We start from the raw sequence: 13,093 nt of genomic DNA on the forward strand, positions 1-13,093 counted from the left end.
CTGATCATCTGTTTTCTCCTGAAATGCCCCAGTTCCCCCACAGCCCTCAGGGCCGCCAGTAGCTCTGTCCCAGGACATGGAACGCTCAATGTGTCCTCTGAGTGTCATGATGGCAGGACGAGCCTGGGTCAGGGACAGCATGGTGGTAGGGAGTGATTGGTAAACATCATCACTGCCTTGTTCCTTACAGAGGCGCTGTAGTGCCCTTCTGTCCTGCATCATCTGCACAGCTTTGTTACTGACCCTCTGCCTGTGACGGTGACTAGGCACTCCCATTCTTTGGCAGCATACATCTCTCTGAAATGTCCTCCCTTCGCCGGCTGGGTGTTCAAGCATGGATCCTGTGTGTTGCTGGAACACAAGGGCAGTCAGCGTGAAGCGGAGCCCATTTGCAGGAGGTATCTGGCTGCTGAAGTCCTGGAGATCAAGCCCGCCCCAGACCTGGTAAGGAGACACTTACTAAACCTTGGATCTGGAGCTGATGGTGGTTGGAGATGTATGTCGTGATGTGGACCCGCATCCCAGGACAGAGAGGTCCTGTTCTGCGTGGGTTGGCTGCTAGAGATCCTGTCTCCTGGCTGAGTCCATGTCACGGAGTATTGGGGAACTCAGGGCCCTGCACCCCCGGCTTCCTGTGATTCACCATGACTCTCAGCCAGCCAGTAAAGCAGAAGGTTTATTTGGATGACAGGAATACAGTCCAAGACAGGTCTTGCAGGCACAGACAACAGGGACCCCCTCAGTTAGGTCCATCTTGGGGTCCCCGGCCATCCCAGCCCAGCCCCCCTTGGGGGGTCAGAGCCATCTCTGCCTCCCAGCCATCTCTCCAGCCTGCTTCCAGCACTCTGCTCTTAGCGACCCCTCCCACAGCCTTTTTCAGTTTCCCGGGCTAAGGAGTCGCCTCGCCTTCAACCCCTTCCTGGGTTCTCATGTTACACACTCAGGTATGCGCCCTCGGGCAGATCCCATCCTGCAATGCAGACCATCCTAGTCACACTCCCCTGTCAGCATTCACAGACCACAGTGAGAACAGGCCCAGTTCGTCACAGTCCATATGGACATTTCCTGGGTTGCAGAGAATGCTAGGAAGCGTCTGGCGTACATTACATGGAGTCATGTGCAGTGATGAATGCATGGCCCCTGGGGGCCAAGGGAGGGGGGCACAGGAGAAGGCTTCCTGGGTGATACAGACCCAGAGAAGTGATAGTCTGTTTCTCTGCTGCTCCTTCACTCTGCAAGGGCAGAAAATCCCTGCAATACCTCCAGGGCAGGGCCCCTCTGTCTGTGGGGTCCCAACCACCCCCTGCTCTGGAACTGGCCAGCATGGGGGAACTGCTCAGGGGAACGGGCCATGCAGCCTGTGCTCACGGCAGCCCCTGTGATCTGCCCTGGGGCCAAGCCTCCCAGACTACGCAGAGCACACGGTGGGGTTTGTAACACTTGTCAGAGTCGCCCCCTTAGCAGGGGGGACAGCGACAGGGCAGAGGGAAGGCCTCCAGGTCGAGGGAGCTCTGGCGCATCCTTGACAGAGCATGGAAGGAGTGGCTCTGGGCTCTTCCTATTCTAGGTCAGTCAGTCAGTGCAGTCTGGGATGCCCTTGCCTCTGCCTTTCTCAGCTCAAGGCCCAGTCCTGTGCTGGCCCTGTGGCCAGCACCTCGCCAGCGTTAGCCCTGGGGAAGGTTTCTTCAGCCCAGCATCCTCCTGTTCTGCTTCTTTCAGCTCTGCGGGACCCCTTCCGAAGGCCGAGGTCCTGAGAAGCGCTGTCCCTCGGGCTCCCTCTGGTCTTGCCAGCGAGCAGAAGGTCAGAGCATTGGCCTCCCCCACTGGAGCTTTCTCTGCTTGTGTGAGGGGGGCGGGGAGTCAGGGAGCCCAGGGGGAGTGTGGGCCATTTCCCCGTGCTCCAGCCGCCGGCTTCTAGCAGGGATTGCCAAGCAGAGCCCTCCACGTGCCTTGCAGCGCAGAGCGGAGGCAGCTCAGACTTGCCGGCCAGTCTCAGCAGCTGCCAGACACCTGAGCCAATTCTCTGCAAGGGGCTCTCTGGGAGGGGCGATTCGTTATTCTCATGCCGTGCCGTGCCAGGGAGACGTCCCTTGCTTTCCTTTCTCAGCAGCTCGGTCTGTTTGGTGGCTGATCCGGGGTGGGGTGGGACAGGGCTGCCCAGAGGATTAGGGGGCCTGGGGCAAAGCAGTTTCGGGGGGCCCTTCCATAAAAAAAAGTTGCAATACTATAGAATACTATATTCTCGTGGGGGCGTCTGCAGGGCCCGGGGTCTGGGGCAAATTGCCGCCCCCCCCGGGTGGCCCTTGGGTGGGAGGCCTCAGTACTGATAGCGGCTCCTGTTGTGGGTCAGGGGCTCAGGGCCTGCTGTACTTGAGCAGCGCTGCCCCCATCCTGCAGCCAAATCAACCACTGGGTCATGGAGGGGGGACGGCTCCCTGCTCTCTTGGCTAGTGGGGAGCTCTTGTCCGAGCCGGAGAGCCTGGTTCTCATGCTGGTGGAGATCAGGAGTCTGCCCGCCACAGCCACGGGAGTTCTGGGGGTGGCTCTGAGAGGAGTCAGGCCCATGGATTTGAAATCTAACCATTTGCCCCTCTGGGCTGAGCTCCAGCATGGCCCAGTGCTGAGAATCTCACTGCCTCGGCCCTGAGTGCTGAGCCAGCTCCCTGCAGAGCTCCCAGCCGCTGCTGTGAGACTGGAGCCAAGCACGGTCGCAGCCCCTACTGCTCCTAACTCCCACCTGCCCATGGACCAAGGGGCCAGGGCTGGGCGGCCCTCGGGGCTGAGAACAGCAGCCCCCTCTAGTTCACCTGACCCCCCAGTTTCTCTGCGTGCCGTTGCTGTGGCGTCTGCGGGGCTGTACAGGTACTTGAGACTCCCAGCTGGAATGGTGCCCGCAGAGGCTGCTCGTCTGCCTGGCCTCCAGAGCTCCTCAGCCAGCTCTAGTCAATGCAGGGGAACCCCCGGCAGCCCCCAGGAGCTCGCCTTCCCATGCAGCCCTCCCCCATTCCCCTGGCCTGGCGTGTACAGGGAGTGCTGGGAGCAGAACCGGAAGGGGCAGGGCCTGACCTTGGCCTGATTCTTCCCAGGGAGCTGCTGGTGGTGGGGGCCGAGGGGGGGCATGGAGGTGTTGCTGCCTGTGGTGAAGGCTGGGAAGGAGGAGGGGCAGGGAGTCTGTCCCTGCCCGTGGTGCAGGTGGGCAGGAAGGGAGGCTGTCGCTGCCAGAAGTGGGGATTGGGAGGGCAGGGAGGCTGTTGCTAGGGTGTGTGTGTGCGCAGGGAGGCTGTTGCTGTGGGGGGTGGGTGTGCGCAGGGAGGCTGTTGCTGCGGGGGGCGGGTGTGTGCAGGGAGGCTGTTGCTGCGGAGGGCGAGTGTGCGCAGGGAGGCTGTCCCTCACAGGGTTGTGGGGAACCCTCTTTGCAGAGGTGGAGCTGCCGGCTCTTCGGGAGAAGCTGCTCGTTTCCTTCCAGGATTTTGTGTGGCAGAGACACGCTTCGCTGCGGGCAGCCAAGGACTTCTGCTTCCTGCAGAGAGAGAACTGCACCGGGGTGACACAGCTGCATGGTGCCCACTACACGGTGAACGGAACCCTGCTCGTCGACAGTCCTGGCTCCGGTGCCACCCTCTACGTCAAGTCAGGTAGTCAGGCCCCGCTTTGCTGGGTGGGTCCCAGGGGGCAGCAGTCAGGGCTACTCTGTGGCTGGGCATTTCTCCTGCGTGGGGCTAAGCCCCATTCGCGGGGGCTCCTCTGGGTCTGGAAAGCCCTGCTAGGTGCTGGCCAGCCCTCTGGGGAAGGGGCAGACTGGGTCCCTATTGTAGCTTCTCCAGGGCTGGGCCACTGGTGTGCTTGTCTTTGCAGCCTGCTCCCCTGGCTATTCCGGCGTGAGGTGTGCAAGGCGCTGCCTGCCCTGTCCCGGCACTCGCACCTGTAATCCCCTGAGTGGCCGCTGTGAAGGGCTCCTGAGCTGTGTCCGCAGGGTTGGCCCTTCCTGTCTACATGGTAAGGGTGCAGCCCCCCCTCCCAGTGCGGGCGGGGTGGGGCTGGGTGTGTGTGCAGTGCTCTGATGGGAGGAACATGCACCAGATTCTGCTACCTGGGGCGGGATGGGGTGGAGCCCAATTAACGTGGAGGGGGGAGGAGATGAATGGAGCTGGGCTGAGCTGAAGGGCAGCGTGACCAGCCCCAAGCCCCTGCCCGCCACTTGGTTTAGCCTAAAAACATAGCACTGAGAGGAGAACCCCATACCCATCTGGCTCTGTGGGGCACAGGGTGAGTCTGGGGGGTTCTTACCCTCAGTGATACCCTGGAGTAGATGCCAGCCAGGCTGCAGCCGTGGCCGATGGTGCAGGGGCAGCTCTGTTCCCTGCAGCCTGTGTGCTGTGCTCCTTCCCGTATTGCCCAGAACCACTTCGTCTCCTGCGCACATTCGGCTGGCAGCCAGCGTCTGGGAAAGGCAGGCCAAGCCCCTGGCCCTCACCCTCCCTGGATTGCACAGTGGCACTGGTGAGGGCATGCCCCAGTGCAGGATGCACTGCCAGTACTGAGATGTGGGACAGCACCACCACACCCTGCAATGCCTGCCCATCCCTCGATGGGTGCATCGGGATCCCCCCGGGGGAAGGAAACATTGCATGGGAAAGGGTATGTAACACACTGCTGGAGTACCCCGAGCTGGGAGCCGTCATGTTACCCCTGTGCCACAGCAAGAGGGAGCTTTGCTGGCATTCGATTGTCTGCCTCCCCAGCAAACTCCTCTAGGCCCTCCTGGCCCAGACCTCGCCTAGCAGGTAACAGCCAGTGAACTCCTGTTTCTCTGCAGGGCACAGCCCGTACCACGGTGCAGTCACAGAAGATAGGAGCTTCGCTGCTCTGTTAGTCACTGCGCCACAGCTTATTAATGTACCTGGGTAAATACACCCTTCCCCTCAAGCCCAGCACTGACCTGGTTCATAGTCAAAGTGAAACAAGTTTATTAACCAAAGAGCCCGGTCAGGTGATACCAAGGAAAAGGGATAAAGGCAGAGACGGTTACAAGCACATACAAGTGACAATGAAGTGACAATGCGCATCTCAATGTCTAAACCGTACCCCAGCAAGATTCAGTCTCTGTTCAGGATGGTTTCTGTCACCCCAGCCTCCTTTCCAGCTTTCCACAGGCCAGCCTGGCCAGGCCCCAACACAGCGATCGGATCGCTTGGTTTCTTTGTCTCCTGACAGCGCAGAGATCCCCCAGTGTGACTGTGATATATGGGGAGGCCCTGCCAAGTCAGTGGGTGAGGGCTGCAGGCCCTGGCCAAAGGGCATGTCCCTGGTGATGAGTGAGGGCTGTCTCCTTGTTGCCTCACCAGGTCTGGTGAGCGGGAGGTGCCCTGGAGGAGCTGGCTGGTGGTACTGGGACGGACACTGTTACTACGTGGAGGAGAGCGATGCCAAGACGTGGCAGCAAGCGGAGGCAGCCTGCAGTGCCTCTGGAGAAGGCGTGGGGCTGCTGGCTCTCGACAGCCTGGAGGAGAAGGTACGGGGGCTGTGCCAGGATGCCTGGGCCCCTCCCTGAGCAGAACAGATTAGGAAGCCGAGGAGCCTTCCTAACTCCAACCCCTGGCTGCTCTGTCTGTCTGTCTGTCTGTCTGTGTGAAGGAAGCGATTCCTCGGCCCAGGTCTCCTTTCCCCAGGTTCTGCTCACTGACAGTCACTGAAACGCCCCGGAGCCGCCTTGCATTACCCTGCCAGGGCAGCTGTGCCTGTGGGTGGGGAAGCAGCACAGGGAAGTGGTGAGAGGGCAGCTGGGCTCCTTGGGTGGGAAGAAGCCGCTGTAGGACGGGGCTCTCCAGAGTCCCAGCCACACCCCTGCTCCCTGCCCATGGGGCGGGAGGGGCCCGGAAGGGCCTCCCCTGGCTCTCAGCTTGTCCTCCTTGTGAGGCTGAGCGCATCCTTCCCGTGCACAGGGGCCCATGGCCTCTGGCTGCTGGGCGCTACCCTGTGGGTGACATGGGGCATGTCCTGGCAGGAGCTGGCTCGGAGGGAAGGGGGACGGGATAGCAGCAATGTGCCCAGCAAGTGCAGTGGGCAGAGTGAGCACCCCTCCCCATGGGGAGGGCTCCAGGGGGTAGTCCCCTCTCTAGAGGGACACATGCAGCCACTTCCCTGTGCTGTCCCCTTTCCAGTCACTGAGTGGCGGGATGGGAAGTCTGGATACACTCCGAGTGCCCTGCATCCTCCCCCAGGATGTGCGCAGGGTAGCAGAATGCCGGCTTGCCATGGGACCATGGGGCCATGGGGCAGGGTGAGCTCCTCCCAGCTAATTGCACCCCCTGCCTCTTGCCCCAGGACTCGCCCTACACGTCTCCTTCCTTCTGGGCTGCCCTTGGCTACTTACCACCCCGCAGATCCCCCTAAGCTCTGTTGAGTCAGAAAGCGGAGATGTGCCCTGCACTGACCCAGGTCCTGACTCCCCACAGGCCTGGGTGACAGCCATGGTGCAGAGGGACAGCTGGACTGGGCTGAATGACCTAGATGGCGACGGCAGCTGGACGTGGGCAGTGGCTCAGCACGCAGATGGTGCTGCCCCCTGGTGAGCGTGTAGCTGACGGTGCCAGATGGGCCTGCTAGGGGAGTGCTGGGGATACCCACACCCAGACAGTGGGTTTGCCCTCCAGCTGCTCAGCGCAGCCTGCTGTCCTTGGGGCTGTAATACCTGGGGCTGCTACTGCTCAGGGGGCAGTGCTCACTCCCTAGCTGTGCCTGGTCGGGCAGCAATGAGACCTGGGCCTCCCTCCGGCCAGTCCTACTCACCTGCCCACCCTCGCAGACAGAGCGGCTGGCACGGCCTGTGTACGGGGCACTGTGAGGGACTGTAGGTGAGTCCAGCACTTCTCTGGGGGATCAGGCAAATGGGGTGGCATCCCCCTTTGCTCCCTCACCTGTGGGGCTGGGCGCCTGGGGCATTTCTCCCCCTCCCCGCCCTGCCCGTGGGGCCGGATGCCTGGGGCGTTTCTCCCCCTCCCCACCCCGCCCGTGGGGATGGGTGCCTGGGGCGTTTCTCCCCCTCCCCACCCCGCCTGTGGGGATGGGTGCCTGGGGCGTTTCTCCCCCTCCCCACCCCGCCCGTGGGGACGGGTGCCTGGGGCGTTTCTCCCCCTTCTCCATTCTTCAGGGACTAAGGTACCTCCTGAACCCTCCTCCATGCTGCTTGCCCCCTCAGTAGGCCCAAAGTGTGGTGCATCCTGCCCAGGAGGTGCCCACCGTACCCGTCTCTCTCCAGTGGGCTAAGGCTGTGGCCCTTTCCACGGGAGGGGTTCCTGAGCGTTCCCCTGGCCTGAGGTGTGAGCTGTAGGGGCCCTGCACATTGTTCTGTGTTGCAAGGCCCTGGCTGCTGCTGGAGAGACCGTCCTGTGTTTCCGCCTCAGGCTGGCCGATGTGCCGCTCCTTCCGGGAGGCTGCCTGAGCATCGGAGCCCCGGGGGATTCTGGCCTTACCGTGTCCAACTGTTCAGGACTCAAGCCCTGGGTCTGCGAAGGAGCGGAGGGTACGTACCTGCCAGGCTGCCCCAATGGAGAATTCAGTGCTGAGACCCTTGGGACGGCCTGGGACACCACACACGGACCAGGCACTGACCAGGGAGCCGGGCAGCCCTGAGCCAGACTCAGTAACGCTCACCGTTCAGCAGCTGCCAAACCTGCTGTGAAAATACTGCATGCCTGGTCTCCTGTGCCAGACCCGAGGGCGGGGTGGGCGGGGAGAAGCTCCTCGTCTCCTGTGCCAGCCCCAAGGGCGGGGGCGGGAGCTCCCCAGTCTCCAGTGCTGGCTCTGTGGATGGGGGGGGAGCACCCCAGCCCCTTGTGCTGGGCTGGACCGGGGGAGCGCCCCAGCCCCTGTCAGGGAATGGGCTGAAGGCTCCCGCATGGTAAAAGTTCATTGTGCTCAGAGCGTGGCCTGTGGGCTACTGCATGGCCGGCCGGGGGTACAGATGTCCTGACTCCCATACTGCAGCCCTAGCTGCCCTGGTGTGATGACATGAATGCTGGCAATTCTTACAGGCTAATCCCACAGTGGGCACCTGGGTCTGGCCAGAGGCCTATGCTGGCTACGGGACCTTCACCTGGGGAAGATGCTGCACACTGCTGCTGGGCCAGGGGTCCCTGTTTGCGGGCTGACTGGTGCTACTGGGGCTGAAGAGCGCTGGCAGGGGTGGCAGTTCCCTCTTCCTTCTGGCTCCTTGGCAAGTTGCTCACTGGAGTTGCCTGTTTTGGTTTCCAATGCTCTGCCAGAGGCAGGGCTGGGGGCAGGGACCTCTGACATACAAAGGAGGACAACCAGCTGCCCACCTGCGGGCTCAGACAAAGCCTGGGCCAAGGAAAGTTCAGTTCCAACTGTGGGAAGATCTCAGCTCAGTGAGGTGCCCCCAGGGGTGGAGCTCACTTCCCGAGAGGGACGACAGGAGTGTGTGGCAGAGGGACACCTCACGCCACGCTTGGTGAGCACCTCCAGTGTGTGCTTACGAGCCAGGGGTCCCCACTGCTCTGGGTACATGGGCACAGGTCCCCGGAGCAGGACAAGTGAGAGAGCAGACACAGCTTAGACAGTGGCGGGAAGCAAGAAGCAAAGCAGGTCAGGGTTGAATACTGAGAAAGTAGGCGAGGGTCCTAGCCCAGCCCGGCACGCCATGGCAACCGCAGCGCAGCCCGGCCCAGCCCCCTGTGGCAGACGCAGCCTGGCCCGGCCCTGCCCCTGTGGCGCAGACAGCCCAGCCCAGTCCAGTATGCTGTTTGCCATGGCGTGTTTGTGGGACTGTGCTAGAATAGCATGGTGCGCTATAGCCCAGCCCCCATCTGGGTAAGTAAATAGAAAATGTAAAGTGGGAACGTGAGCTCGGGCTGAAAAGACCAAAGGGGTGAGCGTGGGTAAGGACTGCATGGCCATTAGCCCAGGGACGCGTGTGTGCGTGTCTGCCCTGAGAGGCAGGCTGGGCCCAGAGATGGGGCATGTTTGGGTTTGGACTGAGTGGGGGGTTCTGTGGTTCTTCCTGATCATTTCCTCCCTCCCCCCTGGCCCCCCCTGCTGAGTGCTGTGCCTGCTCGGACACTCCAATGCTGTTCCGTGAGTGACTCTCTCAGTCACAGAGATGATCCGGAGCCCTTGTTTCTGAGACAGTTCCCTGGAGCCGCTGCCCCACGGAGCCTGGCTGGAGACACTGGAATGGTAGCTGCTACTACCGGGACTCGTCCTTGGCCGGCAGCACCTGGCAGGAGGGGCTGCAAGTGTGTCGGCAGTTCAGACAGACAGAGCTGCTGTATCTGACCTCGCGCCAGGAGAAGGTGAGAACCAGAGAGCCCAACCCAGCAGAGCGCCAGAGACCCACTGGACTAGCACACGCCTCAGGCCTCCGGGAGGATATGAGGTGGGGCAGGGCTCCCGGCCCTGCTGCTGGAACAGGGCTCTAATCTGGGGGCCATCGAACCCAGCTGCGCAGCTCCCTGAGCAGGCAGAGTCCTAACACAGAACCCAAGAGGAGCCGGAGGACACAGACCAGGGTGTGAAGTACAGGAAGGGGGCGGAATAGGCTGATTTTAACTGTGTGTGTAGGAAACAAGCCCCCCATCTCTCACACAGGTCGCTGTCTTCACACTGGGCTGCCTAACGTCAGGCATCCAGATGCAGAGATGCTGAGCTTCCCCTGAGCTGCAGGGGCTCAGTGTTGCTGGTGATCTCTAGGCCCAACTGTTTGAAATGTGGCGCAGGAGCTGGGGGACCAAATTTCCCTGTGCTGACACACGGTAAAATTACTCATATTCAAGCGAGTTCAACGGCAATCGGTCAGAACTGTGCAGTACAAACGTTCAAATTAACGTCAAGTTGCCTGAGCCCCCGGCAAAAAGAAATACTGGGTAGTTGGATTCTTTTTATTTACCTTCTTATCTTTAAGGCTTTAGAGTTCACAGGGAGAGAGGTGACACACATCCCTACCCCGCGCCCGCACAGGGAGAGGTGACACACACTCCTATCCCCTGCCCCCGCCAGAGCCGGCTTTAGCAGGTGCGGGGCCCCACGCCGGGACGTGAATTGTCTCGTGCCCCCCCGCCCCTACTCCGCCCTGCCCCCGCCCTGTCCCTGCCCCATTGGATCCCTCCCCAAATCCCCGCCCTAGCCCCGCCCCAACCCCGCCCCCTCACTGCCCCATTGGATCCCTCCCCAAATCCCCGCCCTGGCCCCGCCTCTTTCCTAAGCACGCCGCATTCCTCCTCCTCACCCCTCTCTCCCAGGCTTGCGCTGATCAGCTGATGGTGGCGCAAGCGCTGGAGGGACGGGGGAGAAGCAGGACGCAGCTTTCCCCCCCCCCCCCAACCGGACGTTGTGGGGCCCTCTTAGGCGCGGGGCCCCATTCCGGGAAATCAGCTGGATCGGCTTAAAGCCGGCCTGGCCCCCGCACGGGGAGAGGTGACACAGACACCTCTACCCCGCCCCTGCAGGGGGAGAGGTGACACACACACCCCTCCCACCCTCCCACACGGGGAGAGGTGACACACACCCCTCCCCCAACCCCGCAGGGGGAGAGGTGACACACACACACACTCCGGTACACCTCTCTCACACAAGGGAGTGGGTAGCTGACCAACCCGACTCTCCCTGCCCAGCATTCTCCGCCCTCCATGCCTGGCTGGGCCCCGGGATGGACCCACCTCTCCTGGTACCTGGCGCTGTGTCTTCCTGAGGCAACATGGGTGGGGGCACACAGGGCGCCCCCACCCCCGATTTTTGTCAGGGTTCACACCAGAATGTGGCCAGTAGCAGCCGTTCATTGCTGTGCAGGAGGGAAGGGACAGGAGCTGCTTTCAGCCGCGGGGGAGGGGGAGAAGGGGTGACCTGGCCCGTGTCTTTGCAGAGCTCAACTCTTCTCTTCCCCCCTCACTCTGCCCCCCCCCCCCCCCCCCCCCCGCCCCAAGCCCCCCCCCCCCCCCTCCCTCCCCAGTGTCGAAAGGCAGCTAACACCTCCAGGCTGCTGCTGGCCACCAGCATAACCCAGCCGCCTCCTGTCCCCCGGCTACAGTGTGGGCAGGAAGGGGTTAAGCCTTGGCATGTGCAGGGCTCAGCTCCTCCTGGCCAGCGCCCTGGGCTGGAGGGTCCTGGGCTTTCCCGGGGCGCTGGCCCAGCCAAAGGCAGCGGGGGAAGGAAGGCACCTGCCAGCCAGGCTGTCAGTCAGCTGAGCGCTCCGACCAGGGGCTGGTTCTCCACACAGCCAGGGGGAGGGGGCTGTGAAAGGGAAAAGCAGGGAGAGGACAGAGAGGGGGAGCATGTAAAGGGCAGACTGGGGGCAGGAGAGGTGACACTTAACTGGCTGTCAAGTATCAGAGGGGCAGCCGTGTTAGTCTGGATCTGTAAAAGCAGCAAAGAGTCCTATGGCACCTTATAGACTAACAGACGTATTGGAGCACGAGCTTTCGTGGGTGAATACCCACTTCTTCGGATGCATGTCCGACACTGGCTGGCGCCTATCCACATTCACCAGTTGCAGCTCTGCAGTGGGGGCTGCGCTGACAAACCAGCAGGGGGAGCGGCCGGTCCCGAGTGCTGCATCTTCGCCCCACCACCACCTTGCACACCCACACCCAATGTCAGCCCTTGGACCCCCCCACTCACTGCTGGTGGGCGGACGGCTGGCGAGCAAGGATCTGGCCAGCAGCAGGACCTGCCAGTACTGATAGGGGGAGACAGAAAATGCGGGACAATTTGCATGTTATAAAGAAAGTCAGGACCCTTGCAGGAAGACTTAAATACAGGACTGTCCCTTTAAAAAAGGGACGTCTGGTTACCCTACACAGGAGTGTAAGATGATGTCTTGCCCCCCAGTCCTGAGACTGTCCCATTTCCTTCCAGGACTGGGTATGTTCAAACTTCAGGGGTGCCTTCTGGACAGGCCTGAATGATCAGACGGATGAATCCGTATTTCAGTGGACTACACGCGATCCCATCACCAGGCAGCTCGCGGAGTGAGCACTTGGCTTTCCTGATACTTTTGACGTGGACGTTACGTGAAAGCTTTTATGGCAGGGCCTGTACGAGTCTTGGCCAGGCAGAGGAACACAGGAATCAGCAGGTCCATTTAGTCCAGTGTGCTGTCCCCGACAGTGGCCAGGACAAGACACTTCCTACAGGGAAGGTGTTTGAAACCCCCCACTGGGCAATTCGGGAGTAAACCTCCCATCAGAAAAGTTTCTTCCTAAATCCCTGCAGTGGGCGCTGGCTCTTGCACTGAAGCCTGGGGGTTTCTGTCTCTGAATGTTGGGCCCAGCCATCGGATGGGCTAACGTCTCCCCTCTGTGAACTGCTGCTAAGCTCTTGCCGTCTGTTAGTGACATGGGAGCTGGGACTGAGACCCAGCAAACATCCCAGCTAGGGGCCACCAAATGCCCACTGGGTGGACGATCTGTTCATCTCTGTGATCTGGGCTGGACTCCCACACATCCCCTCAGGTGGAAGGCTCTGTAGCTCATTAGCAACACCCTGAGGCAGCCAGCCCCCCATAGTGCTGATGTGCCACCGAGGAGAGCAAAGTTGTGTTCTGGAGAGAGATGTCAGTTTGATCAATCTCTGACCTGTGTGGCGCTCACACAGGTCGAGTCTTCTGCTCTCTTCAGCCACAAGCAGTGGTCTTGCCCCACACAGGCCATTAGCCAAGTTTGAACATATAACCTCCAGATACGCAGCCCAGATCTCCACCCACGGCAGCTAGAGGAGGAGCCATTGGGTAGGGTTACCATTCGTCCGCATTCCCCCGGACATGTCCGGCTTTTTGAGCTAAAAATAGCGTTCGGGGGGAATTTGTAAATGTCCGGACTTCCCGCCCACCCATGCAGAGCGCGCGGGGCTAACAGGGCAGCCGGCCGGATGGTGCCACTTACATGGGGCTCCGACAGCCAGAGAGAGCCCCTCCTCCCCCCAGCAGCAGAGATCACTCCCTCCCTGTATTCGCAGATTGCCTCCGGCAGTCTGGCACTCCTCCCCCCCTGCTGCCCAGCGTGCGGGGACGAGCGGCTCAGGCAGTTCCTGAGCAAGTTCACAGAGACATTAGGCGAAGGCCAACAACAAGGGGGCCAGGGGG

General features: G+C 61.4%; 1 protein-coding gene across 1 annotated transcript in view; it reads left to right on the plus strand.

The window, feature by feature from the left end:
• The window catches only part of LOC117867183, a 49,648-nt gene that overhangs the window by 16,052 nt on the left and 20,503 nt on the right, over positions 1–13,093 (plus strand). The window contains exons 13-21 of the mRNA XM_034752009.1: positions 287–444; positions 1,720–1,801; positions 3,420–3,635; positions 3,856–3,996; positions 5,346–5,512; positions 6,456–6,568; positions 7,404–7,522; positions 9,148–9,311; positions 11,869–11,981. Of these exons, the coding sequence (XP_034607900.1) occupies positions 287–444; positions 1,720–1,801; positions 3,420–3,635; positions 3,856–3,996; positions 5,346–5,512; positions 6,456–6,568; positions 7,404–7,522; positions 9,148–9,311; positions 11,869–11,981 (1,273 nt within the window). The remainder of the gene's footprint in view (positions 1–286; positions 445–1,719; positions 1,802–3,419; positions 3,636–3,855; positions 3,997–5,345; positions 5,513–6,455; positions 6,569–7,403; positions 7,523–9,147; positions 9,312–11,868; positions 11,982–13,093) is intronic.

This window comes from Trachemys scripta, chromosome 17 (assembly GCF_013100865.1).
Source record: "Trachemys scripta elegans isolate TJP31775 chromosome 17, CAS_Tse_1.0, whole genome shotgun sequence".
Lineage (NCBI taxonomy): Eukaryota > Metazoa > Chordata > Testudines > Emydidae > Trachemys > Trachemys scripta.